This window comes from Aquarana catesbeiana, unplaced genomic scaffold (assembly GCF_042186555.1).
Source record: "Aquarana catesbeiana isolate 2022-GZ unplaced genomic scaffold, ASM4218655v1 unanchor228, whole genome shotgun sequence".
NCBI classification, from domain to species: domain Eukaryota; kingdom Metazoa; phylum Chordata; class Amphibia; order Anura; family Ranidae; genus Aquarana; species Aquarana catesbeiana.
The window spans coordinates 13,011-32,804 of NW_027362655.1; the positions used below are offsets into that span (position 1 = coordinate 13,011).

Below are 19,794 nucleotides of genomic sequence, written 5' to 3' on the forward strand. Positions count from 1 at the left end.
CTCTGATGTCTCTCCATCCTCTGATGAAGCTCTGATGTCTCCCTTTTCCTCTGATGCAGCTGATGGACCTCTGATGACTCTCCCATCCTCCAATGAAGATGATGCAGCTCTGATGTCTCCCCTGTCCTCCAATAAAGATAATGGAGCTCTGATGTCTGCCCTGTCCTCTGATAAAGCATATGGACCTCTGATGTCTCCCCTATCATCCAATATGTCTAATGGACCTCTGATGTTTCCCCTGTACCCCAATGAAGCTAATAGACCTCTGATGTCTCTCTTGTCCCCTGATAAAGATTATGAAACTCTTATGTCTCTCCTGTCCTCCAATGAAGCTGATGGATCTCTGATGTCTCCCCATCCTCTGATGAAGCTGATGGACCTCTGATGTCTCCCCATCCCCCGATGAAGCTGATGGACCTCTGATGTCTCCCCATCCTCTGATGAAGCTGATGGACTTCTGATGTCTCCTTTGTCCCCTGATAAAGATGATGAAACTCTGATGTCTCTCCTGTCCTCCAATGAAGTTGATGTTTTTCTGATGTTTCCCCTGTCCTCCCATGAAGCTGATGGACCTCTGATGTCTCCCCTGTCTTCTGATGAAGCTGATGGACCTCTAAAGTCTCTCCATCCTCTGATGAAGCTCTGATGTCTCCCCTTTCCTCTGATGAAGCTGAAGGACCTCTGATGACTCTCCTGTCTCCAATGAAGATGACTGACCTCTGATGTCTCTCCTGTATTCTGATGAAGCTGATGGACCTCTGATGTCTCCCCGTCTTCTGATGAAGCTGATGGGCTTCTGATGTCTCTCTTGTCCCCTAATAAAGATGAAGAAACTCCGATGACTCTTACGTTCTTCAATGAAGATGATGCAGCTCTGATGTCTCCCCTGTCCTCCAATGAAGATAATGGACCTCTGATGTCTCCCCTATCATCCGATATATCTAATAGACCTCTGTTTCCCCTGTACCCCAATGAAGCTAATGGACCTCTGATGTCTCCCCTGTCCTTGAGTGAACCTGATGGACATCTGATATCTCCCCTGTCCTCCAATGAAGAAGATTGAGGTATGATGTCTCCCCTATACTCTAATGAAGCTGATGGACCTCTGAGGTCTCCCCAGTCCTTCAACAAAGATGATGGAGCTCTGATGTCTCCCCTATCCTCCAATTAATCTAATGGACCTCTAATGTTTTCCCTGTACTCTGATGAAGCTGATGGACCTCGGATGTCTCCCCTGTCCTTGAATGATGCTGATGGACATCTGATGTCTCCCCTATCCTCCAATGAAGTTGATGGACCTCTGATGTTTCCCCGGTCCTCCGATAATGCTGATGGACCTCTGATGTCTATCCTGTCATCCAATGAAGATGCAAAAGTGTGAACAAGATATGGTGAAAAATACTCCTGCGCTAGTGAGATCGTTTGCTGTAAAACAAAGGTAGTATTGTAGTCAGAGATAGGACTGGGGGAGATGATGGAGCGTGTCCCGCTGCCTTAGCTGACCAGGGGTGGTCTGGAAAGGACTGTTTAGTAGGAAGTGGGTGGAAGGCGCGTGATCAGACGCTTACATCAAGAAATGTATGGTTTATTTATGTAAAAGAATACAGACATATAGTCATATAGATATAAAATCATAAAACCTTTCCTATCCCTAGGCAGCAAGACGCTTTCTATCCAGGCATCAGCTGCCTCAAGGACACCTCCTCCTCCTCCTCCCCCCCTTCTGCTGCCAGGATCACACGGCTCTCCACTCCAAAGGATCTTTACAGTTTGCAGCTGTGTCTACACACTTCTCCTGAGACAGGCACATCTGACAGCCTAACAGCACCGCAAAAAGAAAACACAATCTATTTACATCCATAGAACACCTGGGTATGGAACTTGGAATAATCAATTGTCCATCACAGGACACATCCTCCTACTAGCAACACCACCTCTCCCCATGTACACATGTCGGCCTACCGGCCCATACAGACTGTGCTCCAGTTCTCCTGGCTCTGATGAAGAGGTTTTCCTCGAAACGCGTCAGCCTTTCTTAAATACCTGCCTCAATATGGGCACACCCCAATTTTAACTTCCTAGTACTTATTTTGTTACCTGTTTTTCCTTTTTTTTTTTAATATTATGTAGTATTTGTATGATTTTATATCTATATAACTATATGTCTGTATTCTTTTACATAAATAAACCATACATTTCTTGATGTAAGCGTCTAATCACGCGCCTTCCACCCACTTCCTACTAAACCATCCAATGAAGATGCTGGATCTCTGATGTCTTCCCTGTCCTTTGATGAAGCTGATTGGTCTCTGATGCCTGCCCTGTCCTCTGATGAAGCTGCTGGACCTCTGATATCTCCGCTGTCCTCCAATGAAGCTCATTGACCTCTGATGTCTCCCCTGTCCTCCAGTGAAGCTGATGGACTTTTGAAGTCTCTCCTGTCCTCTGATGAAGCTGATGGACCTCTGATATCCCCCCAGTGTCTGATGCAGCTAATGGACATCTGATGTCTCCCCTGTCCTCTGATGAAGATGATGGACCTCTGAAGTCTCCCCTGTCCTCCAATGAATTTTTTTTAACTTAAGTTTTTTTATCTCTGAGCATGCAAAAAGTCAGATGTGATGATTGTTTTGTGACAGGTTCTCTTTAATGAGGCCTCTGGGGTCCCTGATGTCTCCCCTGTCCCCCGATAAAGCAGATGGACCTCTGATGTCTCCCCTGTCCCCTGATAAAGCTGATGGACCTCTGATGTCCCCCGAGCATCTGATGCAGCTAATGGACATCTGATGTCTCCCCTGTCCTCTGCCCTCCAACGAAGATGATGGACCCCTGAAGTCTCCCCTGTCCTCCATTAAATCTAATTGACCTTTAACGTTTCCCTTGTTTTACAATGAAGCTGTGATGACCTCTGATGAAGCTGATGGACCTTTGATGTCTCCCCTATCCTTCAATGAATCTAATGGACCTCTGATGTTTCCCCTGTCCTCTGATGAAGCTGATAGACCTCTGATGATTCTCCTGTCCTACATTGAAACTGATAGACCTTTGATGTCTCCCCTGTCCTCCAAAGAAGATGATAGACCTCTGATGTCTCCCCTGTCCGCCATTGAAGATAATGGAACTCTGATGTCTCCTCTGTCCTCCAATAAAGCTGGTGGACCTCTAATGTCTCCCCTGTCCTCCACTCAATCTAATGGACCTCTAATGTCCCCCCTGTCCTCTGATGAAGCTGATGGACCTCTAATTTCTCTCATGTCCTCTGATGAAGCTGATGGAACACAGATCACACTCCATTACATTCTTCTCTGGCTATTCTAGTTGGGGATAGTGAAATCAGGACCTGTAGATGACATTTTACACATCTCTTCAGGGTCATTAGAAGGAACGGGAGATCCAGGAGCAAATGTTCACTAAAGGAAGTGGGGGATCCAGGAGGAAACATCAAAATCCAGGAGTGAATGGGAAAGGGAGATTCAGGAGTGAATGTTCACTGAGGGAAACAGATATCCAGGATCAAATGTTTACTGAGGGAAGGGGAGATTCAGGAGTGTATGTTCGTTGAATAGAGGGGATACCTAGGAATGAATGTTCTCTATAGGAATGGGAGATCCAGGAAGGAATGCTCACTCAGGAAAGGGGAGAAAGGGGAGATCCAGGAGCAAATGTTCACTGAATGAAAGAGAGATCCAGGTGTGAATATTCACTGAAGGATGGGGAGATCCAAGAGTGAATGTTCACACATGGAAGGGGAATCCAGGAGTGAATGTTCAGTGAAGGATGGGGGGGTCCAGGAATAAATATTCACTGAAGGGAGAGGAGATCCAGGAGTGAATGTTCAGTGAAGGAAGGGGAGATCCAGAAGCAAATTTTTACTGATCTCCTTCCCCTCTACCTGACGGCAACCACCATTACCAGTGTGTTCAGTGCGCCCGCCATTACTGATGAAGCTGAGGAGGGCTCTGAGGGGGTGGAGCTTGGGAGGACAGAACTCTGTGGAGGTAGGACTTGGGAGGGCAGGACTTGGTGAGCAGGGCTCTGTCTGGGCAGGTCTAGGGTGGGTAGGACTCTGTGGGGGTGGGATTATGGCTATATTTGTGTCTATAATTAGATATTCTATTTCATTAATTTTCTGTTCATATAAAGATGAAACTCAGATTCATGCTGCATTCACACCTGGGCATTTTGAATCTGCCACGGTTTTTGCCCGATAAATTACACTGCCTGAAAGAAGCTCTTGATCCTTTTTTTGAGTGACAAGCTTCACGTGATGCGGTTTGCCGCAATTGCAACACAATTTATCGAGTCAGAATAGTGTTTTTAGGTTTTATTAAAATTGATGGCATCTGAAATTCACAATCTGAAATTCATTTGTGATTTTAGCTGAGCGTTTTGAAATCGGGGGCAGAATCACCATAATTTAAAACAGCTCTGCTAAAATCACAAATTGCACAATGTGAATTTCAGATGCCATCAATTTTAATAAAAAAAAAAAAAACACGGTGCGGTCCTAACATGATAAATTGTGCTGCAATTGTGGCAAACTGCAACACGTGAAGGATCAGGAGCTTCTTTCGGGTGACAAGCGTCCCACGATGCAGTTTGCCATGATTGCAGCACAATTTATTGTGCAACAACCGCGGCAGAACCGCAATGCATTTTTGGTGCCATTAAAATGAATGGCATCTGAAATCCTCATTGTGCGATTTCTCACTTTAGCAGAGCGAATCAAAATGCCCCGGTGTGAATGCAGCCTTAAAAGAGAAGTAAAGGATTTTTTTCCTCCCAATCATACTTACCTAGGTGGATGCAGCATGGGTCGATGCTGCATCTGTCCCCTGGCACCTCTGCACTGAGAACTGAGCGATCAAACACCGCCGATCACTCAATTTTCACAGCTCCATGAGCAGAGAGCAGCAGACTGTCAGTCGCAGCTCTCTACTCTTCTCGCTCATTGGAACGCTGAGCCGCGGAGGGGCGGGGAGCAAGCCATCTCAGGCTCTCAGCGGCTCACTGAGAGGCTGAGCCGGGTGTCAGTCCAGGCACCTGGCGGACCCCGACACCGTGGCTGGGATGGATTGTTGCCTGGACTGATATCGGTGACGTCAGCAGAGAGTGCATTTTAGCCCGCTTTCTGCTGAGAATGGGTAACAGGATTGCAAAATGAATTGCACTATTGTGATCCATAGGAGAAGTCCAGCCAAACGAGCTTTGGCTGGACTTCTCCTTTAAGCCCTGGTTCACACTGGTGCAATTTGACATGCAATATGACATGTCAAATCACAATTTTAAATCGGCGGCAATTTCCATCAATGGCACCATCCTAATGGGTACGACGCTGCATTTTCGACACCGCACCGATGTCAAGAAGTAGTTTCTGTACTACTTTTTGTGATTTCGGGGTGCGATTTCCATTGACATCTGCGCAGAAACAGACGCAGATGTCTGTAAAATCGCGGCCGAAATCGGGACTAACATGCGGGAGTGAAAACGTGCACGTTCAGCTGAACTCTCACGGATTCATTCCCGCAGCTTCAGTGTGAACCTGGGCTAAAGATGGGAAGTATTTAGCAGCTAAATGAATAAACCTCCTAGTAATCTTAACAGGCTGCAGCTAGGGGGAGCTCTAATGTTTAGGGTGTGACCACAGCAGAGTGATCCCATCTAGTTCGAATTAACCCTTTCACTCCCAGAGGTGTTTTTGCAGTCTAAAAGAGTCCGGTATGCATTTTGTTGAGGTGGGAGGGAGGTTCTATGCATTTTCCCATTCTTGCTGTAGAATGTGCTACAGCAAAAGTGACATTTACAAAGAAAAAAGATTACACAGTTTAATTTGGCAGGGAAAAAAAACTTAATTGCCGGCTCCTTTAACCACATGCCAACCAGCGCACGACGATGTACGTTGGCACCATGGCACGGCTGGGCAAATGGGCGTACAGGTACGTCCCTTCTAAATCGCGGCATTGTGGGCGCATGCGCGCGCCTGCCGCATACTGCGTGATCTTGCCCGCGGGTCCTGCGGACTCGATGTCCGCCGGGGGCCCGCAATTGTGTCACAGAGCGGAAGAACGGGGAGATGCCTTTGTAAACAAGGCATTTGCCCGTTCTGCCTTGTGACATGAAAGAGATCACTGCTCCCTATCATCGGGAGCAGTGATCGCTGTCATGTCAGTGGTATCCCCTCCCCCCCACAGTTAGAATCACTCCCTAGGACACACTTAACCCCTTGATCGCCCCCTAGTGTTTAACCCCTTCCCTGCCAGTGTCATTTACACAGTAATCAGTGCATTTTTATAGCACTGATCGCTGTATAAATGACAATGGTCCCAAAATGGTGTCAAAAGTGTCCGATGTGTCCGCCATAATGTCGCAGTTATGGCGGACATATTATATACCGCAAGGGTATATAATATAGACACCTTTATAACATGTACATCAAAAAATGTGGTATACCTGTTAACTTGTCCATGCGGTCTGCAGTATGTAGGCTGCACTATGAGAGCAATGAACGTGCGGGTTAAGGAACATCTAACAAACATCAAAAAAGGGTTGCCTAAACATACTGTGTCACGTCACTCTTTGGAGCACCATAATAAGGATCCAGCCGGAAAAACAACCATTACTGCTATTGATCGATTTACACCCCACAGGTAGCTTTACCAAGAGAGAGATCTCGCAGTTGGAGACCCGCTGGATATATAACTTGAAGTGTTATACCCCCTTCGGGCTGAATGTAGAGTAGGATGTTAATAGTTTTATTAATAACAGCTTACTTTACATCCATCTGCATTCAATACCCAATAAACTTTGGGGTGTAACTATACCCACCTCCTTTTGAGTTTTTTTCTGATCGTGTCTGATCGTGTCCCTTTTAATTATATTTTATATGTATTACATCTCAGAATTGATTTTTTATATACTATTTTTGGTTCTTATCTATATTCCATTTTTAATTTATATAATTTATTGTTTATTGTATATTGTTTAATTGCTTATTGTTTTCCATGGGATGCTTTCCTCCATAGCTTCCCTATAGATATTTTATTATGTTTTGGTTCTCTCAGCTATATAAGTTTTTTTTAATATGTTGCATTGAACTAACAGCCTTCTTGCTATATCTACTCCAGGGGTAATTTCCATTTTTGGTGCTTAGTCTCGTTTTTAGCCCTTGTTCCGGGATGTTGGACCGCATTGCGCCCCATTGCCGCTGACCTGGGCTATAGAGACTTCCTGTTGTTGCGCGTTGGAACGCAGATGTATAATACGTCTGCGTCCCAGCGTTGCACTTCCCTGGCTCGATTGGACGACGCAGCTGAGGTCACTTGCGTCATCTGTTGTTGTTCTCGCAAGTTAATAGAACGGCTTGTTTAGGGGCACATGTGCCGTAACGGCAGCGGCCCGCCGAGGTCCCTGGATGTGCAGAGTGACGTGTAGGTCATCACCCTCACGTCAGACGCCACCAGATGGCCAATGAGATGTGTTCCCCGGGTGCGCATGCACACAGTACATCACATTGGATACGGTGTATTATACTCAGCTGTTATTCTTTGGGAGATAATTTTCTCCCCAATCAAATTGGTCTCTTTATATATATGGCGTGCGGGGGTCAGTAAAACCACGCCTCTGAAGACATCCGTTTGCGATTAAACATGTCAGGCAGGTTGACACCAGCACACTGAATGCTGCAGCCGATTGGTCCTTTTGATGCATGCATTCCTGAATCTTAACTGTTAGTTACTACAATAAAATTGTTTTTAAATGTTATTGCGGGCTTCACTATTGGTCACTTATTTCCTTCATTGAGCTCTGATGATCGATATATTGAAAGCCTTGCGTCTGATGTGAATTCCTGGAGAAGTTTATTGAGGGAGAATATTATCTGGACATCGCTATTTTAGCCTATGAGGGAGAATTATAAAGCCGGATATGCAGGATGAGCCTGGGGTCATTACCACATGCATATTATTTCCAGCCTTCTAGTAAGCAGATCACTTTACCACGTGGTGCCGAGTGCTTTCATACACATACACTATAGCTGGTGACTGGAATATTCCTCTCTTCTACTTTGGACTTACTATGAGCTGTCATTTTTAGCGCCGCATTTTTTAGACTTTTACCCATTTAGTTCAGCCATTCTCTGACACCCCAAACAACTCAAATTCAGTCCAAACATGAGTTCAGTCTAAACCCGGAGCTCATTTCAAGTGGTCTGTTTATTGCTCCCTTACATTGGTGATCAATAGGAGAAGGATCCCCTTATATCAGTAATCAGTGGGAGAAGGACATTCTTACATCAACGTCTATGACATAGTTCTTACTAGGGTTGCCACCTCATCCCTTTAAACCTGAACACATATGAACACAGGTTCTGAGGCTGATTTAATGCAGATAAGGCACCAAGTGAGTTTAATTATCACCTCGATCACCCACAGAACCTGTGTAATTAATATGTGTTCGGGGTTTAAAGGGATGAGGTGGCAACCCTAGTTCTTACTGAGAAACAGAAATTGCTCATTGGTCAAGGAACCCCTAGAAACCTTTGGAGGAACCCTGGCTAAGAAAGCCTGGACTAGGCAGTAATATATTTCTATCCCCCTTGGTGGGAGTGGAGATGACCCCATCTATAAGGATATACAGTACATACACACAGCACAAGGCCGTGTTTACACTACGAGACATTTATCGGGGCTGCAGTTCCTCTGAGCTCCACAAGGTGGTGATCTCACTTCTACCCAGACAGGACTTCTCTATGGAATACAGAGAGGAAGTGATGTCAGTTACAGACAGGAAATTCCATGAGGTACGAAGTAGAGAGAAGACGTTCCTGGAAGTGGCAGTAGAGGAGGTAATAAGATCTTATTTTCTATTTACACCCAGTAACCCCCCGTCATGTCCGTCCTCTTCCTCCATAGTCACTGTGATGTCTTTTATCTCCAGCAGATGATGATACACACATATGTGGAAACCTACATTAACCCCTTCAGGGTCAGAACATTCATTTTGTAGATATGTCACCTTTCCCACCAATGACTTTCTCACCTCATCAGTCTATTCTAACGGATTATATGCCTTTTATTAGTGGGGGGTTATTTAGGAGGACGGGGGGTTTTTAAGTGAGGATTGGATTATGTATGCCCTTATTTTATACGATTTCGATAAGAAGAAAGAGGGAAAAATGTAATTTGCAGTAAATGTCCTGATTTTTTTTTTCCATAATGATCTCAGTCTCATATATTAATCCTAAAATGTAAAGGCCCGGGAGAAATGATTCTGTGTGAACAGAAACCTCACAGAGCACCCCTCACAGCTCCTCCTCCCAATGTCCCTCCAACCAAAGTCAGAGAATCCTATGACATCACACTGTCCTCTCAGCTCCTCCTCCCAATGTCCCTCCAACCAAAGTCAGAGAATCCTATGACATCACACTGTCCTCTCAGCTCCTCCTCCCAATGTCCCTCCAACCAAAGTCAGAGAGTCCTATGACATCACACTGACCTCTCAGCTCCTCCTCCCAATGTCCCTCCAACCAAAGTCAAAGAGTCCTATGACATCACACTGACCTCTCAGCTCCTCCTCCCAATGTCCCTCCAACCAAAATCAGAGAGTCCTATGACATCACACTGACCTCACAGCTCCTCCTCCCAATGTCCCTCCATCTGGTTCTTTTCTATATTTTTACAATGATCTTAGAATGTTTAGAAGACCCTTGACATCCTCTTGTTCAAAGCAGGACTGTTGGAGATGTGTTGTATGTATTGATGTCAGAATGCCTGCAACAAACTTTTAACCTACAGAGTGGGTGTCCTGTGTGGCTAAATTTTACCTCAGCCTGAAGTGGGGCTTTGATAAATAGAGACCTAAATGGTGAGGTGAGGAGGAATCTGGGAGGTCACATTAAATCACTGTTATCTCTATTAAATAAGATACAGACCTGACTGGAGAGGTGAGGAGGATTATGGGAATGTTATTTGATTGTGCTATTCAATATAGATTTTCTAAGATTTGTGAAATTTGGGAAGCCTGTTGGTCATATGACCATCATATTGCCTCCATATCCCTCCCTGATAGAATAGAGAAATAAGAAGAAGATTCTAGAAGTCACCAGAGAGATCATCGAGGAGAGGTGAGCGGTGCTGGGAATTCTGGGACATTATCTAGTAACAGACAAGGGATGTGTCTGGATGGTGACTGTATCATTGTGTGTGTCAGGTTCCTATAAGGTGTCAGGATGTCACTGTCTATTTCTCCATGGAGGAGTGGGAGTATTTAGAAGGACACAAGGATCTCCACAAGGACGTCATGATGGAGAATCAGCCGCCCCTCACATCACCGGGTAAGAGGAGACTTTATTGTAAAGGAGAGAGCAGTACGGAGGGTCCACCTAGATCCCCCATCATCTGATAAACACATAGAAACAATGTATTCAGTCAGTGTGTGTGTTTCCTACAGATGGATCCAGTAATGGGAACCCACCAGAGAGATGTCCCCATCCTCTGTATTCCCGGGATTCCACACAGGAAGGTCACACCATCCCTCACCATCATCAGGTAGATGATTGACAATTATTGGTAGTTATAATTTATAGACAAGCATGTTTGTTACAATTAATGTTTTGTGAGCTCTTTCAGAGTGGAAACCTTGCGGGTTATAACATTGTTGTTAAAGAAGAGTATAAAGAGGAGAATGAGGAGTATGGTGTGATGGAGGAGTTTTCAGAGGGACACAAGGATACGATGGAGCAAACTAATACCAGGAACCCATCAGAGAGATGTCCCCATCCTCTGTATTCCAAGGATTCCACACAGGAAGATCACACCATCCCTCACCACAAGGTTGGTGGGAAGGAGCATCTAGAACATGGACTTGTGGTGACAATGTGTAGATTTTTTTTATGTGATGTTACAAGATTAAAGCGTGTGTCTTACAGATATAATTTTCTCTAATTTTCTTGGTTTAGGGTGAAGATCTGATAGATATAAAAGTTGAGGTTAAAGCAGAAGAAGAAGAGACGTATGTGAGGGATGATCAGCTGTCTACGGAGGAGGATGGAATAATGGGGACATTTATAGAGGAGGACACTCCTACAGAGATCACCACAGGTGGGTCATTAACGCTAAATACATTCCTCTACCCATACTGCCTACTGATTGGTCCAGACTAGGGCGGGAACTGGGTGATATCAGCCTGTAATACCCTAGTCACTTTCCTGAGCTGTGTTCCCTGTCCTGTATTCCTGTATTTCTCTCTGATAATCTTCCTTCTCTGTGCTGCAGACACAATTTATGGATCCACACTGGATTTATGCAGATTCTGGGGTTCAGCAGGCAGCAAAATTTTAATTTTCACCATAGGCTTGGCTGAACCTAGGCACCTAGGGTATGTGCTTTGGGTCTTCTGCCCCATGCCCGGGTCTAGCAAGATCTCTGACAGAGCAATTCTCCCAGGATTACTGGTTCTGTTTTTTGCTGGCTGTGCTGAGTGGAGGGATATGTCTGTATAGTCTCAGACCCAAGTCACTGAGTGCAGTCTCAGGAGATGGGAGGCAGCGGTGTGGTGTGCAACTTCAAGTAAAAATGTAAGCTTTCACTGATTACTGAATACCGATATTGTGAACCCTGAGCCTTACACTATATAATTTATATTGGTCATTACATACTAATGACCCCTGCACTATATACATTTGTTGTCCATAAAAACACTTTGATACTGCATAGTCCTAACTTATGTATCCTATATAATAAGTTGTACATTACATAGTCCTTGATTCTTTTGCACTCATTTTCTACCAGCTGGACATTTTATATCTGATGATTTGATTGGAGCACAGACTTTTACATGTTTATAATGATGTGATAACATCCTTAAACTTTGCAACCTTAAACAGAAAGTGATAATGAGGGAGGAGTCAATAACCCAATGATGGTGGTCTTCAGGATCAGTCTAGTCTTCATCTTGGTTGTTCTCCCCCCATCCTCACTCTCTGACCTCTGGTGGGGCTCAGCCCCGCTGTTATTCATGACTAAATCATGGACTAAATAAGGAAGTGCAGTACTTCTTGTTTTAGGAAGATAGCAATGAGTGATAGAGGGTGGGACATTTGCCTTATAATCCCATCATCACTGTCACTCCTATAAAAGACAGATCTTGTTGTTTCCTCACTCTCTGACTAAGGTCCATAAATAAAGAAATGAACTGATAGGAGATCAGAGGACCCATTTACTAGTTACCTTGAGGGGGGAATTGTAATATCCTCAGAGACAAAGCTGCCTGATGTGGGCGGAGTCCTGGTTTAGGGGAACCAATCTGCTCATGTCTAGTAATAATCTTTTTATTCCTATTTTAGTAGATGGACGGGAGGTGAAGAAAACCTCAGAGGATTGTCTCACTTTGTCTCCAGACTGTAAAGTAGAAGATGAGGACATCACACAGTATAGTCCAGGAGAAAACCCGACTACCTCAAATGTCCATCCGGCACCACACAGTGTAGATGGACCATCGTATTCCTCTTATCCTGAGGAACCTCAGACTGTGAGGGACGGTGCCGTCCTTCCAACAGAGAAGAGGTTTTCCTGTACTGAGTGTGGGAAGTGTTTCCATTCTAAATCCAAATTTGATGTGCATAAAAGAACTCACACTGGAGAAAAACCATATTCCTGTCCTGAGTGTGGAAAATGTTTTTCTCAAAAGTCTTATCTTCAAATACATCAGAGGTTCCACACAGGGGAGAAGCCGTATTCCTGTCCTGAGTGTGGAAAATTTTTTTCGCAAAATTCTAATCTTAAAAAACATCAGAGGCTCCACACAGCTGGGAAACCATATTCCTGTCCTGAGTGCGGGAAACAATTTTCACAGAAGTCCACTCTTTACAGCCATCAGAGATCTCATACGGGGGAGAAACCTTATTCATGTCCTGAGTGTGGGAAATGTTTTTCACGGAAGTTCCATCTTTTCGTACATCACAGATCTCACACGGGAGAGAGGCCATATTCCTGTTCTGAGTGCGAGAAATGTTTTATACAAAAATCAGAGCTTGTCACACATCAGAGATCTCACACGGGGGAGAAGCCGTATTCCTGTCCTGAGTGCGGGAAATGTTTTTCAAAGAAATTCAATCTTTACACACATCAGAGATCTCACACGGGGGAGAAGCCACTTTCCTGTTCTGAGTGCGGTAAATGTTTTTCACAGAGGTCCAATCTTAACACACATCAGAGATCTCACACGGGGCAGAAGCCACTTTCCTGTCCTCAGTGCGGGAAATGTTTTTCGCACAAGTCCACTCTTTACAAACATCAGAGATCTCACATGGGGGAGAAGCCACTTTCTTGTCCTGAGTGAGGGACTTGTTACTCACTGAAGTCCTGTCTTCCTGTACATCAGGGATCCCATACATCCCTCGAGGTGTATTAGTGCCTTAAGTGTGGGAAATGTCTTCTATATGAATGTTGCTGGACATCACAGCTGTCATGTGGGGAAAAAAAACACACCCTAATATAAACCTCAGATATACCCCATGGCTGATTTTCATTGTGTAGGAGCTTGAAAAATGAAAAGTGCCCATTTTGAATGCTTATATGCACGTTATTGGCCATAAAAATAGTATGGGGGCCCAGGTACTGCCCTGGAGGACATGTACCAATGCAAAAAAAAAAAAATGTTTTTAAAGCAGCAGTGATTATAATGATGCTTAAAGTGAAACAATAAAAATGAAAAAATCATTTAAATATAGTGGCTGGGGAGTCCCTTTAGTCTGCCTGTAAAGTGGCACATCTGTATCGTGTATAGAACCTGCTGCAGCAAAACTGACATTTATAAAGAAAAAAAATACTTTTTTAATTGATTTTCCCTGCAAGCTTTCTTTATTTGGACAAACTGGAATTTAAATGCTGGGCGTGTGGGTGGCACTGAGTGTATTATTTTTTCAATGCATCAGCTGGGGCAGAGAAATTTGCCTGCTATGTTCTGCAGCTGGTGGTGTGCTGCTGTCAAACGTGTTGCAAGGACCTGTGACACCCTATGCTATACCATCATCCCTGTCAGTGGAGGCTGCTGAGGGGTTCATGAGATATAGCGGGGGTAGACCTGAAAGGTGAGGAGGAGAAGAATTGTGTCCCTTTTGTGTGGCTTTCAGGTGCTCTTACCAATGGGCTGAGTGTTGGGAGGTTAAATGCATGGTCAAGCATGTGTTACCCAAATGGCTGGTGTTTTTTGCCATGCTTGATCTGCTTGCAGTAGAGATTGCAAATTGCAACAGTGCGATCGGCTGTACATGTGCTAAAAGAGGCCAAGACAGATGAGCTGTGGGAAGTGGGTCAGGAGATAACAGCTCCACAATGTGATGGAATAGGGTGGCTGCTCTCTAATCTTCCATGATGGCTGCCTCTGGAGGACATCTTGCATTCTTGGGGTTGTGCCTCCCCCTCACTTTTCTCCTCTGCCCTGTCTGGCACCCAAGGCGTACCAGTGACCTATTCATAATCATCCTCTCCATCCTCATCATCAATGGCGCCAACTTGGAAATACGCTGTGGCTGGGGGGCACATGACTGCAGTTTACCACTGTTTACCAGTGTTCTCCACTCTCTGTAGGCTCATATTACTCCCTTCCTCTGCCTCAGAACCAACATCAGAATCAAGTAATGTCTGGGCATCATCAAGAAGCAAGTGGCTGCTGCTGTGTTCAAATAATTCAGCTGACTCCTCCATGGATGATGATGGGGCTATGGCAGGAGTAGCTGTGGACAATTAGGCAGAATTGGCAGCTGGGGTGGACTGCACACTAGTCTCTGCTTGGGTGACAGAGGATGAGGAGGATGACGAAGGTTTAGTAAGCCAGTCCACCACCTTCTCTGCATGCTGTGCTTGGATGGCACAGGCAACCTCACTAAACAGAGGCAAATGTGCCCTGCCTGAGGACTGACCACATCCACCTTTGATAGGAACCTTTTATAGTGTGGGGAGGGACTATGAGCACTGAGCCGTGATTGGACAAAGTCATCATCACTTTGACCAATCAGGGCTCTGATCCTCATTGGCAAAGCCCTGCAGCTGACCAGCAGTCAGGTGCATTGCTTCATCTAATTAGGGCCCTAGAATGCAATGTGCAGCACGCAGTGCATTGTGGGGTGCTCAGTGGGCAAACTTCCCGCCGAGTGCCCCGCAAATTCAGGTTTTTGCTGAATGGGCAAACAGGCAATGTTCAGGCCAATCCTTTGCCCGGCCCGAACCGTTAGCCCAACTCTATTTGTCAGGTAAGGTTTCATACTAATATCTGACATCATAATCACGCATTTATGAGTACAGAACCCACTAAAGTATATAAGTTAAAGTAGATGTAAACCCTCACCTTGTAAAACAACCCATTTGTGTATAGATATAAAAAGAACCCTTATATGTATATTTTTATCCCTTTTTATAAGTGATCACATTCTCTCTGTTCTCAGCTGCATAAGCTGAGGGAGGAGAAACGGCAGCACACTAGTCTTCCTAGTGAATAGCTGTGCAAGGAAGGGAGGGGGCACATCAGGACAAGTCTGATCATTGGCGGAGAGCAGGCTAAGTTCCCAGCACAGCTAGAGAACTGACAGTGCTGTGCTGCAATGCCTAGTGTGGTCAGTTTTCAATAGGAGGGACTGCACATCAAGGAAGCATTATAAAGAGTACAGGAGACTTTCATACAATTACATGGTGCAGCAAGCACATACGAGGAATAATAAATGTTGGGTTTACATATTCTTTAAAGTGTTACTAAACTCACAACAGTGAAATCAGTCTGTATATGCAGTAAAGCATGCTTGTTATATCCACTGTGGAACCTAATTGGTTAAGCCTCCGCATTGTTTAAAAATGCTGTTTGATCCTATCTTTTCTGATCCTCCCTTTCTTCCACAGTCCCCAATCCATCTCCTGGCAGAACAGAGCCTTGGGGGCACTCTGCACATGCTCAGTTTGGTGTGTGTTGCTAGAGATTTTTTTTTTTTGGGGGGGTGCATGTGATCAGCACAGGGCAAATCAGCACTGTCCAGGCAGAGGGTGAGGGATCCTGCAGTCTCTTGGGACAGTCAGAGTAGAATGAAAACTCCTACAAGCTTTAACCAGACACTGATAGAAGTAACAAGACTGCTCTAACTGCTGATGAGAAAAAATATTTAGCTGTTTATATTTACTAAAATAATTTAATTTCCATGTTCTGTGTACTGTGTAAGACTAGATATAATGAATGCAGGGTCCTGGGGAGACCAGATATAGTGAATGCAGAGTCCCGGGGAGACCAGATACTGTATAGTGAATGCAGAGTCCTGGGAAGACCAGATATAGTGAATGCAGAGTCCCGGGGAGACCAGATATAGTGAATGCAGAGTTCCGGGGAGACCAGATACTGTATAGGGAATGCAGAGTCCTGGGGAGACCAGATATAGTGCATGTGGAGTCCCGAGGAGACCAGATATAGTGAATGCAGAGTCCTGGGGAGACCAAATATAGTGAATGCAGAGTCCCGGGGAGACCAGATATAGTGAATGCAGAGTCCCGGGGAGACCAGATATAGTGAATGCAGAGTCCTGGGGAGACCAGATATAGTGACTGCAGAGTCCTGGGGAGACCAGATATAGTGAATGCAGAGTCCTGGGGAAACCAGATATGGTAAATGCAGGGTCCTGGGGAGACCAAATATAGTGACTGCAGAGTCCTGGGGAGACCAGATATAGTGAATGCAGGGTCCTGGGGAGACCAGATATAGTGAATGCAGGCTCCTAGGGAGACCAGATAAAGTGAATGCTGGGGAGACCAGATATAGTGACTCCAGGGTCTTGGGGAGACCAGATATAGTGAATGCAGGGTCTTGGGGAGACCAGATATAGTGAATGCAGGGTCTTGGGGAGACCAGATATAGTGAATGCAGGCTCCTGGGTTTAGTAACACTTTAACCACTTCAGTTCCAGAAGAGTTTACCTCCTTCACGACCAGGCCATTGTTTGCTATTCAGCACTACTTTAATTGCTTGGTCATGCAACAGTGTACCCGAAATTAAATTTACATCATTTTTTCACATAAATAGAGCTTTCTTTTGGTGGTATGTGATCACAACTGGGTTTTTATTATATACACCAAAAAAGACCAAAAATTTTGAAAAATAAATTTTCTTTTACTTTCTGCAATAAAATGTATCTATTAAAAAAATGCTACATGTCTTTGTTAAAATAAAAAAAACAATAAGTGTATATTGATTGGTTTGCATGAAAGTTATAGTGTCTACAAATTATTTGTTATATAATGGAATTTTTATTTATTTATTTATTTATTGTTTTTATTCTAGTAATGGTATACCTCAGTCACTTATAGTGGGACTGTGATAGTGTGGAGGCAATCTGACATCACCAGTGATACTAATGCCGCGTACACATGAGCGGACTTTCTTGGCGGACTAGGTCCGACGGGATAAAAATCCGACGGACCTAGAAATAGAACATGTTTCAAATCTGTCCGACGGACTAAAAATCGGGAAAACCGTTCGTCTGTGTGCTGGTCCAAATGTGATGCAAGGGAAGCTATTGGCTACTGGCTATTGAACTTCCTTTTTTAGTCCCGTTTACGTCATCACATTCAAACCGAACGGACTTATGAACGGACTTAGTCCTATCGTGTGTGGCTAAGTCCGTTGGTTGGGAAAGTCCTTCGGACCTAGTCAGAAAGTCAGTCGGAAAGACCGTCGGACCTAGTCCGTCGGAAAGTCCGCTCGTGTGTACGCGGCATAATACAGTGATCAGTGTTAATGCCATACACTGTCCCTGTACTAATGACACTGGCTGGGAAGAAATTACAATTTGGGGTAATCAAGGGGTTAAGTGCAAGGAGGCCTAGTACAATCTGGCCCCTGTTGTTCTAGACTGGTCTGGGTTGAGGATGGGGAGCCCGTTCCTTGTCTTGATTCCGGAGCTGCGATTCGTAGCAGTGCTTCCCTTCTGTGTCTCTCTTGAGATATTGGTGGGGGGGGCCTCCTACGCCTCAGCGTCATGCTACGACCTGTTTGTGGCGTCTTTTGACGCTGCGATGCAGGGACGTCCTCTGTCCTTCTCACGCCGGAGGTTGGCGTGGGTCCACTTTGGTGCTTGCGCCGGTGGTGGATCTCACTGTCAACTCCTATTCTCATTCGACATTGTGCATGACGTTGGTCGGGGACCCGCCCCACACCCGGATTACATAAGCAGGTGAGCTTGATTGCCTTACCATTTCACTATGTGTTTTACACCAGGGAGGTAGCACACACAGCCCATTCACTGGATACACACACGTGAGTTCCGCACATTTTTTAGTGCACAGTATAGTGTATGGGCAGCGGCGTTGCTAGGGGGTGCGGGGGGTGCGGCCCGCCAGAGGGTGACACCAGGCTCAGACTGATCTGAATGGCACAGTCGCCGCGGCTCCCTCCTTCCCTTCCGGAATCTCCTCAGCTGCATGGGATGTAAAGGGAGAGTGGGGGAGGAGGGAGCGAGGCAGAGACAGAGGTGCCTGGGGTCCGACCGACCGTCACACTTGCTGCAATCATATGTCTCTCCCCGCTGGCTGCACCCGCCTCCTCCTCAGCTCGGAAGTTTCAAGTACATAGACCGGGAGGAGGAGTCGAGGAGGGAGAAGAGGGATACCGCGCTACAGCAACTTCCTGGGGCCAAGGTATGAAATAGTATTGCAGAGGAGGACATGGGGATTGGGGGGAGGGGGGGGCATTGGCAGGTAACATCTTTGCTGCCAGCAGTAATATTAGGGAGGGGGTTGAGGATATGCACTAGGGGGTGCTTTGTTTTGGGTTAGCAATGACTTGTGCTAGAAGTAGAAGGAGGGGGGCAGATTTAAAGTTTAACCCCCCCAGCACAATTCCTCTAACCAATCCCCCCACCTCCCCAAATCAAAGATCCCTTCCCAGCTCCATCCATCCCCCCAATCCCATCCCAGGTCCATCCACCCCAAAACTCGATCCCATCCCAGCTCCATCCACCACCCTCATCCCATCCAGGCTCCATCCACCACCCCAATCCCATCCGGGCTCCATCCACCACCCCGAACCCATCCGGGCTCCATCCACCACCCCGATCCCATTCGGGCTCCATCCACCACCCCGATCCCATTCGGGCTCCATCCACCACCCTGATCCCATCCAGGCTCCATCTGCCACACGGATTCCATCCACCACCCCAATCCCATCCGGGCTCCATCCACCACCCCAATCCCACCCGGGCTCCATCCGCCACTCTGATTCCATCCGGGCTCCATCCAGCACCCCGATCCCATCCGGGCTTCATCCAGCACCCCGACCCCATCCGGGTTCCATCCAGCACCCCGATCCCATCTGGGCTCCATCCAGCACCCCGATCCCATTCGGGCTCCATCCAGCACCCCGATCCCATTCGGGCTCCATCCAGCACCCCCCGATCCCATCCAGGCTCCATCCAGCACCCCGATTCCATCTGGGCTCCATATACCACCCCGATTCCATCCGGGCTCCATCCACCACCCCGATCCCATCCGGGCTCCATCCACCACCCCGATCCCACCCGGTCTCCATTCATCACCCCGATCCCATCCTGGCTCCATCCATTGTGGCAGATTGAAGGGGGGAGAGCCACACTGATGGATTAGCCTGCTTGGTTCGGGGGGGGGGGGTGACACCATGTTTTACCGCACCAGGTGACACCAACCCTAGTAACGCCACTGTGTATGGGTGTATGAGAGATGAATGGCTGTTCATGGGTTTATGGTGGTACAGGCATAAACATGCATATAATACTGTATATGGGAATACACC

At 46.0% G+C, this 19,794-nt stretch overlaps 1 protein-coding gene across 2 annotated transcripts; it reads left to right on the forward strand.

Moving 5' to 3' along the window:
* The first annotated feature begins 8,755 nt into the window (after positions 1–8,755).
* On the forward strand, positions 8,756–17,153 carry LOC141121680 (uncharacterized). 2 transcript variants are annotated; one of them, XM_073611374.1, is made up of 7 exons: positions 8,756–8,842; positions 10,066–10,120; positions 10,207–10,330; positions 10,447–10,544; positions 10,617–10,829; positions 10,955–11,096; positions 12,341–17,153. In XM_073611374.1, the coding sequence occupies exons 3-7, from the start codon at positions 10,246–10,248 to the stop codon at positions 13,333–13,335; spliced, it is 1,533 nt and encodes a 510-aa protein (XP_073467475.1). In that variant the 5' UTR covers positions 8,756–8,842; positions 10,066–10,120; positions 10,207–10,245; the 3' UTR covers positions 13,336–17,153. The 2 variants fall into 2 exon arrangements, with proteins under 2 accessions (XP_073467475.1, XP_073467476.1); XM_073611375.1 differs by having other exon boundaries at positions 10,626–10,829; positions 12,341–17,152.
* Positions 17,154–19,794: the final 2,641 nt, after the last annotated feature.